This window comes from Trichechus manatus, unplaced genomic scaffold, assembly GCF_000243295.1.
Source record: "Trichechus manatus latirostris isolate Lorelei unplaced genomic scaffold, TriManLat1.0 scaffold00126, whole genome shotgun sequence".
Classification (NCBI taxonomy): Eukaryota; Metazoa; Chordata; class Mammalia; order Sirenia; family Trichechidae; genus Trichechus; species Trichechus manatus.
This window is the reverse complement of record NW_004444062.1, coordinates 4,765,349-4,787,828: the sequence shown is the minus strand read 5'-3', so window position 1 is coordinate 4,787,828 and position 22,480 is coordinate 4,765,349. Positions and strand designations below refer to the sequence as shown.

The window sequence follows — 22,480 nt, the reverse complement described above, 5'->3', positions numbered from 1 at the left end:
GCCTCTTAGCTCAAGTAGATACAAGAGACTAAACGGGCAGCTTCTGTCCAGAGGTGAGATGGGAATGCAGAGAGGGTTAGGAGCTGGTTGAAGGGACATGGGGGGGAATCAGGGAAAGGAGGAGCATGCTGTCACAGTATGGGGAGAGCAATTAGAGTCACATAACAATGTATGTATACATTTTTGTATGGGAAAAAATAAATAAAATAAACTAAAACAAGTAGTCTTAAAAATAATGCTGAGTCACTGAAAGAAAATTAGCCTAGCTGGTTCTTAGAAATAAAACTATTAAGGTAAGGATTACTTTCTCTTAGTATTAAGCCGATAGTCCTCTGTTGTAAATTTTTTTCTGCTTTTGATGTTTAATATACTTCTACTGAGTGAATAAACATACTCACTTGCTATGGTCATCAGTTTTCCAAACATGGCAGAACAGTTAGCCTCTGACTGAAATTAAAAAAAAAAAAAAAGAGCAGTTATATGTGCTAAGAAATTTCTGTAAGAATAATTGACACTCATTATTCAACATTTTTCATAAAGTAAATAATAATTTATCACAATCTATTCACTGGACAATGGCTTATCATATCTACATACAAAGTTAATAGCAAAGAAATCGTGGAGCTGCAACAACTATTAAATTAAGACAAATAAAAGAAAAGAAGGTGATGTTAGCAGGAAGGTATAAAAAATTTAAAGAGTATCTAATATTCACAGGAAAGCTATCTTGCCAGAAGATAGAAGACTGACAGAAAATAATTCAAACAATTATCAAATATAATTCAAAATTACACACCATAGATAATTAATTTAAAATGTGAAGAGTAGAAAATTTTCTTCTGTAATACAGTTGCTTTAGCTATTTTGGCCCATTATTTAAATGTCCTCAGATAACCTCCCCTTCAAATAGCACTTTTCTTTCTTCCATTGCAATGAAGTAGTCCCTTATTATTTGTTTTAATTTGTATCAAATTTAAGTAGTTTGGATCAGGAGTTGGTAAACTACAGTCCCACTGACTACCCATTTTTACGTATGGTCTATGTCTGCTTTCACACAATAGAGTTGAGTTGTTGACCAACGACTGCATGATCCACAAAGCCTAAAATATTTAATATGTGGTCCTTAACAACAGGAGCCCTGGTGGCGCAGTGGTTAAGCGTTTGGCTGTTAACTGAAAGGTCGGTGGTTGGTTCACACTCACCAGCCGCTCTGCAGGAGAAAGTTGTGGCAGTCTGTTTCTGTAAAGATTACAGCCTTGGAAACCCTATGGGGCAGTTCTACTCTGTCCTACAGGGTCGTAGGAGTTGAACCAACTCAGTGGCATGGGTTTGGTTTCATCCGTTACAAAAGAGCTTGCTAACTCCTGTTCTATTGTCCGTGGGCCCTTTAGGGATCTGTCTGTTCCCCCCTGGTAATGAATACATGTTATAGTGAATACACTTATAGTATATTGAGAGAATTACTCAGATTTCTTCCCTCACCTTCCAGCAAACTTAGGGCAGAACTTCCTTGTTAATTTGACACTGACATATTTATACAATTGAAACCCAGTATGACATTGACTCTACACTGAAGGACAAAGATCATGGAGTGAAAAATATGATGTCTAATATAATTTTATCTTAAGGATTAATTTGAATTATTTAAAATTAATAAACTAGGTATAAACTCTAGTGTCTAAAAACTTGAAAAAACCAGAAAACAATGTTTCTTTTACCATATCAGAAAATAAAGTTTGTTAGATGGAAAGTTACTCTGAATAACTATAGGAATTATATTTAACATTTAGGAAGATCAACACCTGAGGTACTCTTCACTTGTTTCAATATACAGAACTACAGAAACATTGAACATTCACTATAATAAACTATGAATTTAAACAAATCATAAACCTACTGTAGGCTGCTTGTGCAAATCCAACAGTTCTCGTACATGACTCCTAAGCATGTTCTGACACTTCCACATTTCATTAAGAGCTCTGTAAATAAAGTTATAAACATGGAAAAAATACCTTATATACCAATACTGTTAAGTATTCAACTTTAGTGCCTTTCTGGCTGTATAAGAGTCTTATATACACCATTCTTCTACATTCCTAAAATTTTAAGTACCAGAAAATTTATTTATTACCATTTGAGACAGGTTAGCATAAAATGGTAAATACAAAGCTACTTATGAAAGAAGATATTCGAGAAGTTTAGAAGGATGAATAGGACCTTCTGGGTAAATAAAAAGATTGAAAGACATTCTAAGCAGAAGTAACTGGAGCGTTCTGATACAATGAGAGATAAAATGTCATCAAAGTATACGGCACATACAGGAAAACTGAAGAAAATGTAAACGTTTGGAGCACAGGGTATGAGTGGTGAGCATAAGGAAGCTGAAACCTACCACAGACAAGAATCAGATAATGGAGGCCCTTTTATGAAGGGCTATAAATTATTGAAAAAAAATTTCTTAGAAATAATGTAGATTCAAGATGTCAAGTTTAAACTGAATATGTGTACTCTAAACTCTTCTCTCCATGAAAGCAGATTTTCTTCTCAACATCTCTCACAAACCCCCTCCATACTTCCAGGTGCCCAGCACACCCCTGGGAAATTACTCTGAGTGCTCTTTCCCAATATTCTGAAATATAAATGGACATCAAAACCTAGGGCTAGGGGCTTGCGACATGGGAGTGATCATTAGGAGCCACTTGCAAAGCTTTTAAATGATGATGAATAACGCCTGCTATGATGCACTGAGGACACATTACCTCTGAGGAATTTCTGCCAAAAATGCAAAATCCCAACCTAATAATGGATGAAACAAAATTGAGGAACATTCTACAAAATAACTGGCCTATGCAATACTCTTCCAAAAAATTGTCGAAGTCGTAAAAGACAAAGGAAGACTGAGGAATGATTCCAGATTAAAGGAGACTGAAGACACATGACAACTAAACGCAATGTGTAATCTTAGACTGGGAAAAAGAATTCCCATAAAGGACATTACTTGAACAATAAATCTGAATATGAACTTGGATTAGATAGTAATATTACATCAATGTTAAATTTGTTGATTTTGTTAACGTACTCTAGTTATGGTTATGTAAGAGAATAGCCTTGTTCCTAGGGAATATTCTGAAGTATTTAGGGGTAAAGGGATCCAATGTCCGCAAATTACTCTCAAATACTTTACAAGAAAATGTGTATACAGAGATACATACAGTATATGCAAATGATAAAGCAAGTGGTTAAACCTATATCTGGGTAAAAGGGATATGGCAATGCTTTCACTATTTTTGCAATTTTTCTGTAAATTTGAAATTATGTGAAAATTAAAAGTTACACAAACACATACACACACACAATGGCTGAGGTCCTAACACCCAGAAGAATCAAAATTCTCAATGATAGGACTCATTTACTTTCTAAAAGTCTTATTAAGGTGGTCTGACCACACATCTTGGCTTGCCTGGGGCAGTTTCATTTTATGCCAGTTATTCTGGCAGAATTATTAATAGTGTCCCTTATCACTCTAAAAAATATCCCGGTTTGGACAATCTTATATGGTTATCCTACTTAAAGGTGATTTGGATATGTTCTCCTGATAAAGAACCAATACCTTAAGCTAGAAGGATAAAGCTGTAATAGTGGAATTTAGACACTGGTCAACAGGTAAACAAAAGATACTTTGACATGGGGACTTCCTAGAATCCCTGAAACAGTTATTTCTGACATAGTTGACTAACCTGCCTATGCATATAGGAGTATTCTTACTTTCACCAGACCTGAATTTAAATCTTATTTTTTTTCTCTTATAAATATTTACTTGATGTAACTGATTCAATTAGAAGAAGCAACAACCCCATCAAAAACAATTTCTTAGCTTTTTGTAAATTTTGTAAATTTTTGTAAATTTTGTAAATTTTTATAAATTTTGTAAATTCTTTAGAAGATACTCCAAACAGTCATTTAAAAAGTAACTTACTTTACAGCATTTGGATCCAAACTAGCATATAAATAATATAAGCATTTCATTCTCTCTTCTGTTTCCAGGTTGTGGGGGACAAGATACTGAGCAAAGATTTTCTCTACCAACAGCCTATGAAAGGAAAAAAAAAAAAATAACATAATAATCTAATTTGTTAAAAGCCATAGGCATTTTATATTTTTACCATCTCATGAAAATGTAACCATACCAGTGGTGATATCTATGTGGGCAAGTATGAGAAAAAGACCAATATGTGATCAGTTCCCTTCCTTGAGATATTTTCAATATAGTTATTTTTAAACTTAGAGCTACGGTTGCAATTTGTGGCTGTATTTTTTTTATTTGTCAGCACGAAACATTTCTTTCAGAAGGGTTATATGTTATTCCTAAACACAGGGTGCTAGGTTGTTCATCTATTCTTCAGCAGTCCAGAGCTGTATCAAATTCGTTAACACTACATACGAAGGTATGATCCCAAGCATAGCTAATTCTCAAGAAACACATCAGTTTTCTCTGATTACAGTTTAGCTTCTTTCCCATGTTGTCATTTAGTAAAAACAGGGGCAACTCCCTTTGTATCATTTCCCAAAACTTCAGCTTTTCCTGTGGATATCTGACTGCTCTTCTCTCTATGGTATAAACTCCTTGCCAATACTGGAATATCCTTCTAGCTAATCTTATATCTATCATTCAATATCACTGGAATAAGAAAACACAAGGCTCTTCATTAACCAATGAAATACATATTCACAGATGCCAAAGTCATCAGTCTAACAAAAATAAATTGCAAAGTAATTTACAAAAACCAAGTAACATTAGTACAATTCAATATACAACTACAAGTAACATTCAGAAAATAAAAACAACATAGTAATTTCTCTACTGGGATTAATAATGTTTCAAAAAGGAAAATAATAACTATTAGTTATCGAATAGTGCTGTGTTGCCAGGCATTGGGCTAGGGAGCTTTACATTCATTCTTTTATTAATCTACATGACAATCCTGTTAGAAAAACATTATCATTCTCCTTTTTAGATAAAACTGAGGCTCACAGAAGTTCAGTCCCCTGTGCAAAAGCACATAGCTAATACAGGGCAGAGTTTTGTCTCAGGCCTATCTGACTCCAAAGCCCACACCTATTTCACTATATTATGTTATTTCATAATCTTGATTAGAATATTATTTAAACACACTATATACAAATAAGCAGAAAGTGATTTCAAAACTTAGAAATAAATTACATTTACAAATTAAACAGAAATGAATTAGTTCTATAAAATTAAATGCAGTTTTACATTCAACCATTCTACCAACATATTAGACTCACTTGTCATCGATGCTATTCTGATAATAAATATGCAAAAGTTTGTCCTTTATCCAGCTGACTTTTTCTGCAGCTTCCTTTCCTGCTTCACCATGAAGACAGTATTTCTTATAAAGCTGAGCCAGACCCATCATAGCCTCTTTTCTTACTCGCCACTAGAAAGTATAAAGTTTATTGGATGAGCCAGACATTAAAACTTTAAAGAAAATTACCTGGAAGATTAATCAATATACAACAGAAAGGAGAGATTTACTAGATGACATCAAAGAAATAGCCATTAGAATTTAGATGGAAAATAAAACAATTTCCAATTAATTTTCCTAGAAAGGCATACTCAACATGGCAAAACTGAGACTGATATGCTTTAGCAAGTAACACAGTTATATTTCAAACTGCATATATTAATCTGTAATAATTGCCATGGGTTCACTAGGATGTACAATCAGTCTTATGTGTGCATATATAAACTCGCATAATAGTTTTTTTCATAAGAGGCAGACAAACTGCTTTATCAACAATTTTAAATCTGTTGCTATTGAGAAGGAAGATTAATTACCCAGTGCAAACACTTCTAAATGATTTATCAGTTTTTTATTTCCCTCAAAGTCAAGCAACAGTAAATTTTACAGAACATTTCATTCAAGTCTCTCTAAAAAATTCTGGCCAAGTTTTAAAAGTGATTAAAAAGTAAAAGACAGTGTATAATTCATTCAACAAACACAACCCCTATCATTTGATGCTAAAAAATCAGAATAAAAAGTACAAACTGTGGAATCGAGAATTCTCAAATCACAAAGTTAGAAAGGACCTTCGAGATCATGTTAAGTGAACTTCTTAACTTGGAAGATAATGGTAATGACTTACTCAGTCACACACAGCTAATTAGTGGAAGACTCTTGGGAAGGTTTTACTAAGAAAGGAAAGAAAGTTAGTGGGAGGTGGTAAGGAGGAAGGAGACCATTAACCCCTAGAGTGAGGGCTGTCATAATAAAATGCAAGAAAAACAATGATCAAAAAAGATATTTGTCTTAATACCAAATCAGAGTATCTATATTTGATTTATTTAAGTAAATACCTCCTTATAAATTTTTTGGATCATTTTATCATTTTTAGGCAACTTAGTGGAAAAAACTGCTCTTACCACATAGCAGATATCAGATGCCTTTTGACATTTCTTACATAAAACCAAAAAATCTGAGCAATGAAATCTAAGATTAAGTCTAGTCCCCACATTTTATAGAGGAGAAAACAAACTTCAAAAAGGTCACGCCCAAGTTCATCTAATTTAGACCAAAATCCAAGTCCTAAAATGCCCAGTGAATGCTCTTGTGATCACATCATGTGGTCTCAGTCAGAAAGATTCATTTATTTGAGATTTCCTGAAACAATGAAACAAACATTGAGAGAAGTAGGAGTGAAATTTTTCTAAGAGGAAAGTAAACAAATGGCAATACCATAAACTGAGGGGGAAGGAGGAGAGGAAAGGAGGGGGGTTACCAATAAACCACTAGATGGAGTGTCATCTCATTTAAATTAAAACCAAGGGAAAAAAATCTTCCAAGTTAGAATTACTGACTTGTTGAATGAGTTAAACAGAGTCCACTTTACATATCTGTCCCCTATGACTATTTTAAAATTAAGAACTTAAAGACTATTTCTTGCTATATTTCGTAACGAAGAACAATTCCTTTTCTACCCTAAATTATAGCTAAATCACATTGGTTTCTGGAGGACAGCAGGTTTTCAACTATGCCTCAAATAAATAGTATATTACAAGGCTACCTTTGTTAAAGATGTTAATAAGCAGCATACCTAATCAGCCTGCCTTGCATGTCTATCTCTTGCTTATGGTTGGACTATACCTTAACAAGTGCTGTTGCTGTTCTTAGCACCACTTTTCCTCATCAACTCACATTTCTAGCTGCATCAAATTGCACAAGAAATTGCACAATAAAAGTAAACACATAACCACCATTTCTGCCCTTAACTTGTCATAGCAATGTGAAAACATCACTTTCTTAGTTAGTATGATATTCTTTTAGTTCAGTGAATGACAGACCTTGCTAAGTTATACAAGACAGTCACTTTTAGAAATGCTAACTGTAAGAAATATAGTTGACCCATTAAGTGAAAGGATAAAACAAAACTTATTTAATTTAGCTGTTCTTTTATAAAGGAAAGCTAGAAGAGAAACCCATGTCTGCGATCTGAAAAACTATAGAATTCAACGTATTTATTCATGAAGACAATCAAGAGAATGGTACACTGGAAATATACAAATTATCAGCTATTTATTAATTTGACTTCCACAAAGAAACACTTTAAACAGAAAATCAGTTCTATGCTATCCAGCAAACAACTTAAACACATTAACACTCAATAGACACAGTAAATAAACACAGTAAACATAAAGTAAGAAAATTCCTCAGATTTACCCGTTTGTCCAGTGTTCTTTCCCTTACAAAGCCAAGTAGCTGATCATTGACTAAGGCAAGGTCTCTTTTGGCAGCTGTTATTATAGTAACAATAACATCATGTCGAATGGCTTCTTCTGGATCATGTGACCTAACTTTCAAATATTCTGTAAAAACAGAGAAAAGTTAAGCTAACTGTTAGCTATGTAATTTGTCATGAATCAAAACAATGGAAAAGACTAATGCTTTTAAGCTTTTGTCCCTACTATACAATGTTTGCTAAAATGTGGCATGAATTAAAATCATTTTATTTTTAAAAAAGTAAGCAGTACACTATGTAATCATAAAATAAACCACATCACTTATTAGTGCATTTTATTTTTGAGTAAGCAGTAACTATGTAATCATAAAATAAACCAAACCACACCACTTACCAGTGCATTGTCGTATCTTAATAAATACAGGTAGTCCCCATGTTATGAGCACTGGATTTACAAACAATCCGTATTCAAGGCAAAAACCACAATACGTAAAAAAAGTGCAGCCAGACAGTACTAAATAGACATACATGTTCCTGAGGTATTTTACCTATTGATGGTTTATCTTTTCATTACATCAAAAATATTGCTGTGTAAAATAAAGGCAGTCCCTGGGTTGTGACCCGTAGTTATGAACCAACCCTCATAAAGCCTATTATATTAAAAATTCAAGGAACATATAATAGTTCGTAATAACAAACAGGTGCTACTTTGCGATGTGCATCAAAACATCATTACTTTATTATTATGTTAAAGATGTTTTACTGTATTTGGAAGTGTATCTGGAAGTGTTTCCTTAATGTTTTTTATGCATAGAAAGATACACAATATCCTATATACTAAGACAAATATTTGACTAACTGATGTTACATATGAATCGTACCCAACTTTTCCAACTTTTGTATATATTCAACTTAAAGACAAACTTAGGAAAGGAACTTGTTTGCAATCCCGGGGCTGCAGGTAATGTATTTTACGTGGACTATCCTGGAAAATTCAAATCACAGTATGTCTCATTTACATAGTTTAGAATTTCAGTTACAAGTAAAAGATTTTTTAAAAAATAGTAAAAATGACTAGAGGAAGTTAGCTGACAGACAACATAAAATCTAAACATTCTATAACTTCTAAAAAAAAATTCCAATATAACTCACAATACAAACTAAATCAAAACAAAAAAATGTTATCTCCTCTGTTTTTTTTTTTTTTTTGTAACCTTTTGAGGGAAGCCATTTTCTACTACCAAATAAGTAGGTTCAAATGCTCTGGGTTCAAGCAAAGAATCAGAGGAAATTCTAGTAAAGAAGATAACCTTTTCCCTTTATTACTAGGCATATTACTTTATTTATCATATAGAAATAATAATTTGTGTCCAAACTCGATGTTGTGTAAACATGAAATCATTTACTAGTCCATGACTGATACAGACGTAAAAGTGTGCCAGAGTTAAAACCTATTCAGAAAATGAAGTTGGGTTACAGGCAACATCTAAACTATATTTACGTGCTTACTCTAAAATTTAAAAGAAACCAGCTAGCTTACCTGTGAGATCCTTTGCTAAATCTGGGTGATTCATTAAGCAGTGACTGGCAAATTTCACACTTTCTAATCTCACAGGAACATGAATGTCATTAAATCTATAAAAGATTGCTAAATATTAATTTTAAACAGATAATTCTTTTCAAATAAGGTATATCTTGTGAGGATTATAAATGCTTTTATAATCAAAAGTTACTGATTAGATAATCTGTTGATTATTCTAACGATAGGTAATAATTCTAAAGGAAGAATATAAAGTATAGTACTAACAAGTGAAAAGATACATAATTTCACAAATTCTCAAAAACAGAATTTGTTTACCATGCTGAAACAATATAAATACATCCTCCAATTCAAACTATCAAATTTCTAGAGCCAAAAAATTCAAGCATTTAAAAGTATGCTACAAAACAAAAAATAAAAATTCAAAACACAGTCTGCTTCAAAAATAAGCTTATAAAAGGGAAATATTGGGGAGCAAGATAGGAGAAGCAAACCATATATAAAAGGAGGAGCCAGAAGTTAAAAAACATGAGTGCATTTTTGCCATACAGTACAAAAGCTGGAATTGGCCAGGACCAGCCTGTAGTAAAATGCTCTTTTAAAGACCTGCATATAAAACACCACACATAAATTCAAAACTGAATATAATAAAGATAAGCTGAGCAATTTTCAAATTTAAATTTATTATTGTGCAATGTTTTAAAATTACATTTGTGAAATATAAAAAATTAGTCTTTATATAGCAGGGAATATTTTTATTTTTAAAGTGGTCTCATAAAATATTAAAGTTATTTAGTAAAGGTCTTAATGTCTATGGCCTCTTTCTTATACTGAGCTAATCATCTTATTTTAATAAAATCTTTCATTTAGAATTTACAGTTTTCTAACTGCAAGGAAAAATATGAAACAACATTATTAATATCAAGTAATATTATAGAATATCAAAATGCAATGCTATAATTAAGACAAATTACATGAAGAACAGAAAGACTGATAGTGATTTTCTATTTCTAGGAACTAGAGACACACTAGAGTTAGCAGTGAATGGAAAATGATGAATGTAGGGAGCCTAATATGGTCAACTTAGTTTTTTACAAGTAACCCAGGTGAAAAACTGAGCCTTGAGTTTTTACTCAAAATTTTTACTATAAATACTGATGTCAATCAAAGGGGCAGAGAATTCCTTCTCTGTATCTGCACAAGTTTAGTTGTTTCATTCCCTCTACACTAACTTCTTACAGAATAGAATTTAATTATTTAAATATTTGGCTTTTATTCCTTTTAAGAGCTTCAAAATGGCCTGTAAATGCCAGTAAATGCTAAGATATCATTATGTCAGTGTCAGAAATTCCTCAGATTTGTTTGTTGTTTTAATATATAAAGTAGAATCATAAAGACTACTATAATGAGTTTACTTTAAGAGAATTTGAGCCAACTTCTGAAACAGTTTGGCTACACTATAGTCAATCTCAAATGTTCTCCAGAATACTAATTGTAAAAATATAATTTTCAAACACTTCTTGAAGCAAAGGAAATAGGTAAATTGAGGCAAGGAAGAGTTTAATAAATTTCATAGATTTTTAAACCTTATCATCAAGTTGAAAACAACATTATCATTCTAAGTTTTGAGAAGAAACATTAAAAACTATGAGTTAAGAGCAATGATATTTTCAATTTTAAAATCATACAATTATATCAATGTAGTTAAAAACACATCATGCAATTAGATAAGCTACAGACCCCAAAGACAAGCACTAGTAAATAAGTTGCTAGACAGACAAATGCCATGGATTCTTAAAATTGGACCAGTATGTCTTTAGTCTCATGATTTATTTAAAAATCTGAAGACTGAGAACATCCTCAGATGTCATATATTTATTTTAATGACATTATTTTAGCACAGAAAAGGTAAGGGTCCTATGGGCAAAAACAAGCTGTCTAAAAAATTTGTCCTACAGTTTATTCTCCAAGAAAGACAGCAACACAGATTCCATAGAAACCAGTAGCTATCAATTAGGGTTTTGATGCGTGGTTTTAACCAAGTGAACTCTACTGACTGGCCACCAAAACATAAAGGTCAGAATTCATAGAAATACACGTTCTCTTACCGTCCAAGAAAACATTGCCAAAGTGGACGATTCTGTGTTGCCAAATCAGAATCTTTAGAACCAAACAACTTAGCTAGAAGTCGAACAACAGCTAAACGCTCTTCTCCATCATTGCTCTAAGAAGAAAAAAGAATAAATGAAGCCTGAGGTTATTTATCAAATTTCATATTTCTGCTTATAATGGTGAGAACTTTATATCATGTACTCTCTTCTACTATACAGAAATTGATTTGATTCTATGTTAGATCATGTGGTTCTCTGCTCTTATCTTACACCCTCCCAACTGCTAAGTTATGCCTACTTCACAGTTTGTTTGCAATCTACACATTCGTTACAGATGTTATAGAAATAAGAAGGCAATTATTCAAGTCTAACATTTTCTAAGTCCTAGTAAAAAATTCTGTGAAGGAAAAAGCTGCAAGTAATTCCTGCCCTAATAAGCTTTATTTTAAAGAAATCTATCCTGTAATTTAAGCGCTGATATAAAAAGCCACATAGATGCCAAAGAAGCCAACACACATCACTTAAGGTTATGATACGTGCACTTTTAATCAAGTGTTCCCTAGTGACTGGAGAACACAACATTAAAGAATGCCAGGATTCAGGAAAACTAATTTTAACAGCAGAGCAAGATTCTTAAGAGGATCTAAAGGGTTAGGTGAACTGAACACTACAAAAAAGCAAAATTTAGTTTAAAGCTGTTTTTTGTTAAGGTCCCCCTATTTTCCCATCCTGAACCAACGTATGCGATGAAACTTCTGTTACAATTTCACTAGTGATACCATGTCGTAATGTAAATTATTTTGAAACCATATGGTGTGTGAAATGTTTTAAAAATAATATATTCGCTAGGAAAATAAACGCAATACTTTAAAGCAATTGCTATTTTTTTTTAAGGGTTCAAATACAATGTGTCTACAGCAACACAAGAAATCCAATAAAAAATCTGTGTAGAAAAACAAAAAAAGTTAAAATACAAAACAAAGATCATGGAAATACTGTCTCTTCCTTATGTATGCTTTAACTCCCACAAATAGAGGCTGCGTGAGTAAAACAGTCACACTTATTAAACAGATGTAAAAATGAAAACTGTATCAAGTTTTAACACTTACAATTATGAATGACAAAAACAATTTTCTTAGACAAAGTTTTTCTCAAGCAAAGTGACAACAATGCAGAGTAGTGCAGCCTTCTAATAAGTCCAATTTACCAGCCAACATGATTTTATTTTTTAAGAACATTCATTCCTTAAAAGTCAAACACTGGAATGAGTAGAAGTTTTGTATTACTTGCAAGTAATAGATTAGTGATTATTTCAAATGCTGGTGGGACATCTCATTTCTACATATTGAACTACTGAAATAAAGAGCTAAGTGAGAACTTGCCTCCCCCCTTTTTATAATTTAAAATACCTTCCTTGAGTGAGGTTGGAATATGATTGTAGTAATGCTAACGTTTTTCTTGTGCAACAATCATTTGGTGTCTCTGATTTACAACTGTATTATTAATCTATTCCAAAGTGAAAATGATCCCACTAAAGATATTACACAATATACTGTCTGAATTATAAACACAAATATATATTTTTAATAATTAATTGTGGGTAAAAATTAGAAATTCTGCACAAGCAGTTTACTAATGACTTTCTAAAAGAACTTTAATAAAGTCACTCTAGTTTTCATTTCTCACCAATCCTAGACACAAAATGTAACTAATTCTATTATTGTTTATAATTACAAAGTAACTGATTCAGAGCTCTATGAGGCTTACTTTTTACTCCAACTAGATTAAGACAAATATGACTGTTCTAAAATGTTTTTAAATTTAGGAATAAATATAAATGCCAGTCTCTCTGTCTGTCAGCCATTAAAAAAGGTGGGGGCAGAGAACAATCTTAAATGCAAAACATGGTGAATTTCCTGATAACTACAGCCAAGGCTGCTAAGTAACACAACTCCAGCAAACCACCTTACACACGTAAGAATAGCAGTCTGTGGTCTTGTTACTGAGAAGCATTTCTCAAACCTTTTTATGGTTCTCAAACGACTGTAACTAATAACTCTGAACTATAAAAACATATGGTCACATACTAGTTCGGAGATACAACTACAGAAAATCACCACAGCCATAAAAACTTCCTAGGCCATTTGCTTGGCATATCTTGGTGAAGCCAAGGTCACTATGAATTGGAATAGACTCGATGGCAACGGGTTTTTTTTTTAAAACTATATATATAGTACCTCAACTAATCTGAATCTGTTTCATTTGTGATGAGAAAACTAATACCTGCACACGCTAGGGTTGCAGCCAGAAGCAAACAAGAACACAGGTGATGGCACCTCCATATTGTAAGACAATAAACAAAATAGTCCGTTATTATTATTTAGACACAATAGTAGTTCACTATACAGTTTTTTAAAAAGCGAATTTACCTAAGAACATACAAAAACATAAAAATCAATGGCCTTGTGTTTGATATATACTAAAAGAGACTACACAGTCAGCTACAGCATTTACTAACTATAGTTGACTATAGTGCTCACATGTTAATTAAACAAGGAATTTTTAAAAACCTATGGGAAAAAAATCTTATTTATGTGCCTTTAAGGCCAGGACTATGAAATCAAATTCTATCAATGAAGAAGAACAGGTATCATGGGGACTGTGATAAACTGGAAAGCTCACACTCATTTAAGAAGGTGCTACTACTCAGTTCCAGCCATTCTGTTGCCATGTAGAAAGAAGGATCCAATGTTGCTAGATTTTCTGTTTTTTTTTTTTTGGTTTTTTTTAAAGAAAGATGGGATATCTGGATCTTTAAACAAAATCTCCTGATTTTTAAATTCATTTATTCATTCGATACTAGCAAAAAACAGAGAAAATCTTTGTACTAGTCAAATAAAGCCTACTTTGGGCTGGATTCAACCTGCTAGCAACCTGTGCTTTTACCTATAGCAAAAGAATAAAGTAAAATAGCCACTCTAGCTTAGCTTCCTCAGTTTACAGTCCATAAATAGGAAACCTGAAAGTCTAGTTCCCAGTCCCTTCTGCCATCTTATCAGGACAGTCCTGTTTAAGAGGCTTGATTTTACATGTTCAGACTCTATGACTAAATTAGGGGGACAATATTTTAATTCCTTATACCCAGAAATAATTTGGTATGCAGACATCTTTAGGCTGTTGTTAAAATAAATACTTAACAGTATAAAAAAAAAAAACAAAAAAAAACACACACACAAAACTTGTTTTCTATACAACATTTTCCCTACAACCAGGGTTTCTTAGAAGCTGGGTACAGTGTCTTTTATACCATAAATAACAAATGCATATTTAATAAAGACAATATGGACAATTCTTAGTATCTATACTTGTTTTAAGAATCTGAAAATCTGAGTTCTAATCCCACATTTGCTTTGACTGTGTGACTAGGCAAAATACTTCATCTTAAGTTTTTTCATCTCAAAAATCAAAACTGTAATGCTAGACCCAATTATACTACAATTTGATTTAAAGATCAAATAAGATATTGGATATAACCATGGTTTCCGGGGACATCTAGGTCAACTGACATAAGAGTGTATTGAAAATTTTCTGCATCCCACTTTGGTGAGTGGCATCTGCGGTCTTAAAAGCTTGCGAGCGGCCATCTAAGATGCGTCAATTGGTCCCAACCCACCTGGAGCAAAGGAGCATGAAGAACACCAAAGACACAAGGAAAATATTAGCCCAATAGACAAAAGGGCCACATAAACCAGAGACTCCATCAGCGTGAGACCAGAAGAACTAGATGGTGCCCGGCTACCACCCACCAATGACTGCCCTGACAGGAAACACAACAGAGACTTCCTGACGGAGCAGGAGAAAAGTGTGGTGCAGAACTCATATTCTGTGAAAAGATCAGACTTAATGGTCTGACTAAGACTGGAGGAACCCACGAAAACATGGCCCCCAGATGCTCTGTTAACCCAGAACTAACATCATTCCTAAAGGCCACTCTTCAGACAAAGATCAGACTGGACTATAAAACATAAAATAATACTTGTGAAGAGTGTGCTTCTTAGTTCAAGCAGATACACGGGACTAAATGGGCGGCTCCTGTTCAGAGGCAGGATGAGAAGACAGAAAGAACAGGAACTAGCTGGATGGACATGGGAAACCTGGGGTGGAAAGGGGCAGTATGCTGTCACCTTACACAGATTGTAACTAGTGTCACATAACTATGTACAAATTTTTGTCTGAGAAATTAACTTGAGCTGTAAACTTTCACCTAAAGCACAATTAAAAAGAAGATATTGGATCTAAAAAAGTCTTTCAAAAAGTACAGTGTACTGTATTGAACGTAAAACGTTAGCTCTTGTACTTCAGCCGGGGTGGGGAATACAGTATCAGGTTTTTAATTTTGAGTTATAAATTCCTTGTTAGTTAGCTATAAAAACATAGAAGCATTCCCACATCATACAGTAAAATTTGTGTCTTTGATCTATACCATGAAAAGCTCTCACAGTTGTAATCAAGACCCTGTGAGCCCTCAGTTTAGAATCTTTTGATGTCCTAACACAGAGCTACCTAATATCATTTAATACCAACATGTATTAGAATAACACTTTTTTTCCATACCTATTATTTATGTCACTGTGTTTCTCAGCAGATGTTTAACAACTGGGTATGTTAACACAATTTTGCAATGTAAGTTCTCAGATGAGAATTAACTACATAGTAGAAAATAAATTAGAACTCATTTTATTCTCTTATGGTCAGAAAAACTATGTGATACACATTTTTACCTTAAAGTTTAAAGGGTTTAAAAATTTTAGTCAATCCTACCTTCAGTTTGAATTCAAGCTGCGGCATGACAGATAATAATAAGTGAGGATCTATAGCAAAAAGTTCCTGAATCAGATCAAATACATGTTCTGACAAATCACTTACTGAAGACCTTCCCAGCACCAGGACTTGATTGAAAAACTATAGGAGATATTAAAAACAGACATTTTATTAAAAAACTTGCATAGGCTTTCTATAAACATATATTTTTTAAAGTATTATAAAACCAGGCACTGCATATACAACTGAGGGGGATGATGCAAGGTAGGTGTTTTGATTACTAATATATAATGGGACGGTCACCTCAACAGCAGAAGAATAAATCTCCAAATACAAAGGAAATTAATATCAAGTCATGAATGTTACAGAGAGAAAAGTAAAAGAAGAGCGTTGTTAGCTTTGTTTCAAATGAGGCTGACACTTCGAGGAATCTTAACATTCATTAAAAAAAAATTTAGATCATTTATGGGGCTCATTATAAAGAAATTTCCTGGTAGCAAAAAAAAGTAAGAGCCAATCTTTTTGATTTTCATGTCTAATTTTTCCATGAATTTAGAAAGAGAGTATTTAAAGGGGAAGATGAGCTTTTTGTTTTTGTAATACCAAGAGAAAGTCAATACACTTTTACACAAAGGACAAAGAGAAGAAGATGATGATACAAAACCTAACTGATTTAAAAGAAAAAAAAATAAGGGAAATACAAGAGCATGAATTAAAGACACTCCCTGCCCCCGCACCGCGCACACACACGCGGGAAAAATTAATGGTAAACCAGCAGTTGTATGCGATTGATACTAGTGTACATTTCTGGTGGACTACACTGTATTTATTTTGAAAAGCAACATGTTAAGAGTCAGAAAATACTCGTATTTACTATGTTTATCTTGAATAAAATGAGGAAGCTATATGCTAAATCAGAAAGATGTCAAAGACATATTTTTAAGCAATTTAGGAAAGAACTATGTACAGAATGCTCCCCCTACTTTTTTTCAATAATCAGACATACACACACACATACACACAGAACTTCTAGAAGGATATATGAAAAACTATTGGTGATGGTTATTTTTGAGGACTGAGATTGGGGTATTTGGGGTTGACGACAGACAATTTTCATTGTATATTCTCCTGTATTATTAGAAAAATAAATTTTTTTTTACCATGTGTAAGTGTTATTTTGGTAATAGAAATAACACTAAAAATTCATGCCATTTAAATTAATAACGCTACACTTGGGTTTTTATCTGTGGAAAATAATTCAACGAAAGTTAAAAGCTACATTCACAAAGATGATTTATGGAGGAAAACACTAAAAGAAACCTACATGCAAGACAGTAGGGAAACAGTCAAATTACGGGCATGTATCAACACTAAGAAATATTTATAGCTATTGATATAAATATGAAGACAATGGGAAAATATATAAAAAACAATGAGACAAAATTTTATATACATTATATGAAAAAACAGGTATGAGTGTGAGCAAACGTGCAAAAATGAAATTAACTGCTGTATTAAGGTAGTAAAATTACAAATCCTTTTTTGTTCAACATTATTGACATTTTACTAAAAAGATTAACAGAATAAACTTTTATTTAATGAAGTAAAAAAAAAAAAGGCATTTTTATTACTACACAAGAAGTATTCAAGAGGAAGAAACAGAAGGGTTTCGGTGGAATGGCCTCGAAGACATGAAGATGAAAAGATGAATTTACTAATAGAGTATTTAAAGGGGAAGAAGAATTTTTTGTTCTTTGTAATACCAATTACATGTTTACTCAAAGGACAAAGAGAAGAAGAAGATGATACAAAACCTAACTGACAAAAAAAAAAAATGCCAGGGAGAAAATAAGAGAAATACAAAGGCACAAATTAAAGACACTCCTCCCTCCCCCCATCGACCCACACAGAAAAATTAAACACACACACAGAGACCTAAAGATGAACATGAAGACAGAAAGTGAAAGAGATCAACATATTCAGGAGATAAAAACATACACATAAATACAAAGGTAGTAGAAGAAGAAGTAGGGGTTGTAGCAAGGTTTTCATAAAGTAACATCCTCCATCTTGCGTCATTTAAAAGCAATGCCAATAAGGCTTTTAAAGCCATGTTGCATTTTTCTAACTTTGGTTACATCTGCACATATCACTTCTTTCATATTTGCTCTGAATAGAGGAAATTAAGTTGATAGGCTAAATAATCCATATATGAGAGATTCTAACAAAATAGTTTACTAGATTAAGAATAACACAATTATAAACATAGGCAGAAATACATACATTAGCAATGCATGCCTCAATAGTCTGGACTGTCCTTTTTAGCAGGACTTTTGCAAGGTCAAAGGATTGCTTATTTAAGTTCTGAAAAAAAAAAAGAATGAAAATATGCAAAGTTACAAATGAATTAATTAGTAAATTTATGAGATAGCACCATCAGAACACTGTAGTCTTTCAATCTATTAAAATAATAAGCAAAAAATTCAACTTGGGTCCCATTCATGATTTTACCCAATATCTTCCAGTCAAATGGTCTTAAACGCAAAGCTGTAAATTGAACACAACTATGAATCAAAACTAAAATGTATTAGACAGTCAAAACCCCAAGTGCAACCCAATACTAAGTTTATTAAACTGAAAATGGATCTAAGCCTTATTGGTTCAATAATCTGTCAACCAATTTGAACTGGCAAATACACGTATGTATCTTAAACAAACACACACATGTGTAACTCAACATGTTCAGTACTTCATTGTCTGATCAATGTGTGGTCTGAGGAAGAGTAGACTTGAGAAGTGTTACAGATAAAAGAAGGGTTTTTGATCAACTGTATTTTTGAAATACTGAACACTATGCTCTGTCCTCCAGATTCCTAACGCACTTTAACAAATTGAAGTGGTTAAGAAGGACTGTAGAAAAGATGCCTATTCAATTTTTTAAAAAACGTATTGAAAAATAATTCTTGTTTTGAATAATACATATTAGTATCTTTATACTTTGAAGTCTGGGACCAAACTGGGATGTATTCCCCAAATTAATAACCCTACACTCGGGTTTTTACCTGTGGAAAATAATTCAACAAAAGTTAAAAGCTACATTCACAAAGATGATTAATGGAGGCTAAGAAAACCTATACTTCAGGCCAGTAGTCAGCAAACTTCTTCTCTAATGGGCCAAGTGGTAAATATTTTAGGCTTTGGGACCCTAAAACATTAAGTCTCTGCTGCAACTATTGAAGTCTGCTGTTGCAGTATGACTGCACCATAAACAAAATGAAAACAAATGACCACTGCTGCATTCCAATAAAACTTTATTTACATAAATAGGCAGTGGGTCAAATTTGGTCCACAAGCTGTAGCTTCCTGACCTCTACCCTTGGTTTTTATCCTATTGGCAAAAGGATAGGATTAGCTAAAAATTAAGGTAACTTTTCTATTTTCAAAAGGGTGTATTTCTCACTCATAAAAATACTTTCTAGCTAGAATACAAATGCCAAATACGCTTCTTATTCCTCTCAAAGTTTTTCTCTCTCATTCTGCCTGAGATATACTCCCCCGCTTTGACATACTATCAAAACTTTTACCAACTACAGATTCATCTGAATTAATAAAATAAAAAAAAAATTAGAGTCAAGAGAAAAATTTAAAGCTAATCGCATCCTACTGTGAATAAGTTTAAGTAGACACATTTCACCTAACATAATAGGCCACTGAATCATTAGTGGAAAAGAATAGGAGGGCAAATATGGAAAACAGTGTAGGCCTGAGTAGAGCCAAGTGGGGGAGTTTGTGGGGAGTCAGTTTTTCAATTTCTTAGGAAGACCTGGCGGGGAGAAAGAGAAAAAGGAAATAGGGACGAATGATACAGCTCTGAATCATTCTTTCCACCTTAACATTAACAGTGTAGCTTCTGCTTCTGCCTAAATCTTCTTCTGAAAATGCCTAAGAAAGATATACAATATGGATTCTGAGAAGAACTCTGAATCCTCATGTTCCACATCTATGTACATATAAGGAAATGTATTTTCTTTTCCTAATAAAACTAATCTGAGAAACAATACTCCAACCTCTTAGAATTCCAAGGTTAGACAGTAGTGGTGAAGATGAAAACAGAAAGCATATAACGTTATGAAAATATGGCTCAATATAACAATATGTTAATTAACATATTTTCTAAAAACAGTAATAGCTACAAGACTAATGTGTGTTACTATATTTGGGGCTGGCGTGTGATAGTAGGAACAATTACGTATGATGGTAAATGGTCAAAACACAATTATTCATTCATATGTGTAGTGCTGTCATTAAATATTAATCTTTACTCTCTACAGACCTTATGTGCAGGAATGAGGTTAATAAGAATGGAGTCCAATAATTCTTGAGTAACTCCATCACCTTCCATGATGATAGAACTCATCAAGTCCAGCATGTGCATTTGTACCTTCTTATTGTGGCTATTGCTAAAATAAAAAGAAAAAAAAATTCAAAGATTTACAAAAAGAAAATTAAGCTTCCCAGTTTAAAAGAATAATCTCAGATGTAAAAAGATTTTCACTTAAAATAACCGTGTCAATAATGGCAAGGGGGTTTTGGTTTCTCTGTATATTTTCTCCCTTTGTTGACTATTATAGCAGCTGTACTTTATTGTTGTAAAGTATTTTAATAAAACAAAGATCTTAAAAATGAATCAGGTCTCTACCCAATTAGTATTCTAAGAGTGAGTTAAATTCAGCCAAACAAAAATGTCAACTTCAAAGAAAGAACACTTTTCCTTATATATGTCCTAGATTTTAAAAGGTGATACAATTTAAAGTAGGGAAACAACAACATAAAAAAGGTACAAGGTAATGAAGGTAGACAGTTTTTCAATTTTTTTACCTTTTATATCTTACATGGATTCCCCAAAATAAGATAAAGCCACAGTGAAATGCAAAAAAAGCCTAAGCAAACGCAAGTAATTTTTGTTTTATCTTTGCCACTAGTTGTTTTAGTTCACCAATACTAAAATTTACAAGTCTGCTCTAAATAGAATGGAATATTACACAACAATAAAGAACAATGATGAATCCTTGAACCATCTTACAACATGGATAAATCTGGACGGCATTACGCTGAGTGAAATAAGTCTATCACAAACAGACAAATATTGTATGAGACCACTATTATAAAAAATAAGAAAAGGTTTACCCATAGAAAAAACAATCTTTGATGGTTGCGAGGGAGGGTAGGAGTAGGGATGGGAAATTACTAACTAGATAGTAGACAAGTGTTAACTTTGGTGAAGTGAAAGATAACATACAATATAGTGGAAGTCAGCACAACTTGACTAAGGCAAAGCCATAGAAGCTTCCTAGACACCTCCAAACACCTTGAGGGACTGAGTTACTGGGGCCAAGTGCTGGGGACCATGGTCTCAGGGGACATCTAGGTCAATTGGCACTACAAAGTTCATAAAGAAAATGTTCTACATCCTACTTTGTGAGTAGTGTCTGTGGTCTCAAAAGCTTGCAAGTGGCCATCTAAAATACATCTATTGGTCCCATCATGTTTGGAGCAAAGGATAATGAAGAAAACCAAAGACACAAGGAAAATACTAGTCCAAAGGACTAATGGATCACATGAACCACAGCCTCCACCAGCCTGAGCCCAGAAGAACTATACGTTGCCTGGATGCCACCACCAACTGCTGTGACAGGGATCACAATAGAGAGTTCTGGACAGAGCAGGAGAAAAATGTAGAACAAAATTCAAATTCAGAAAAAAAGACCAGACTTACTGGTCTGACAGAGACTGGAGGAACCCCCGAGACTATGGCCCCTGCTAACTCAGAATTGAAGCCACTCCTGAAGTCCACCTTTCAGCCAAGGATTAGATAGGCCTATAAAACAAACAATAACACACGTGAGGAACGTGCTTCTTAGTTCAATCAAGTATATGAGACCAAGTGGGCAACACCTGCCCAAAAGCAAAGACGAGAAGGCAGGAGGGAACAGGAAAACTGAACGAATGGACACGGGGAACCCGGGATGGAAAGAGAAAGGGGGAGAGTGCTGACACAATGCGGGGACTGCAACCAATGTCAGAAAACAACTTGTGTATAAATTTTTTAATGAGAAACGGATTTACGTTGTAAACTTTCACCTAAAACACAATTTTAAAAAAAAGTTTGATCTAAAATGCTTACCAAAACTTATGACTAGAAGGTTCTGAAAATGTCATCCAGGAATTTTTCAAAGAATTTCAAACAAAC

At 33.3% G+C, this 22,480-nt stretch overlaps 1 protein-coding gene across 6 annotated transcripts in view; it reads right to left on the bottom strand.

The window, feature by feature from the left end:
* PDS5A (PDS5 cohesin associated factor A) overlaps positions 1 to 22,480 on the bottom strand; it is a 169,874-nt gene that overhangs the window by 79,768 nt on the left and 67,626 nt on the right. For all 6 annotated transcript variants that reach the window (XR_002825358.1, XR_002825359.1, XM_023738931.1 and 3 more), the window contains exons 6-15: positions 20,564 to 20,690; positions 18,514 to 18,594; positions 16,231 to 16,371; positions 11,407 to 11,522; positions 9,299 to 9,393; positions 7,740 to 7,885; positions 5,308 to 5,459; positions 3,977 to 4,090; positions 1,898 to 1,979; positions 399 to 447 (exon numbers count right to left, since the gene is read on the bottom strand). Coding sequence is in view for 4 of the 6 variants with exons in the window: in XM_023738931.1 (XP_023594699.1) it covers positions 399 to 447; positions 1,898 to 1,979; positions 3,977 to 4,090; positions 5,308 to 5,459; positions 7,740 to 7,885; positions 9,299 to 9,393; positions 11,407 to 11,522; positions 16,231 to 16,371; positions 18,514 to 18,594; positions 20,564 to 20,690 (1,103 nt within the window). In the remaining 2 variants the exon portion in view is untranslated. The remainder of the gene's footprint in view (positions 1 to 398; positions 448 to 1,897; positions 1,980 to 3,976; positions 4,091 to 5,307; positions 5,460 to 7,739; positions 7,886 to 9,298; positions 9,394 to 11,406; positions 11,523 to 16,230; positions 16,372 to 18,513; positions 18,595 to 20,563; positions 20,691 to 22,480) is intronic.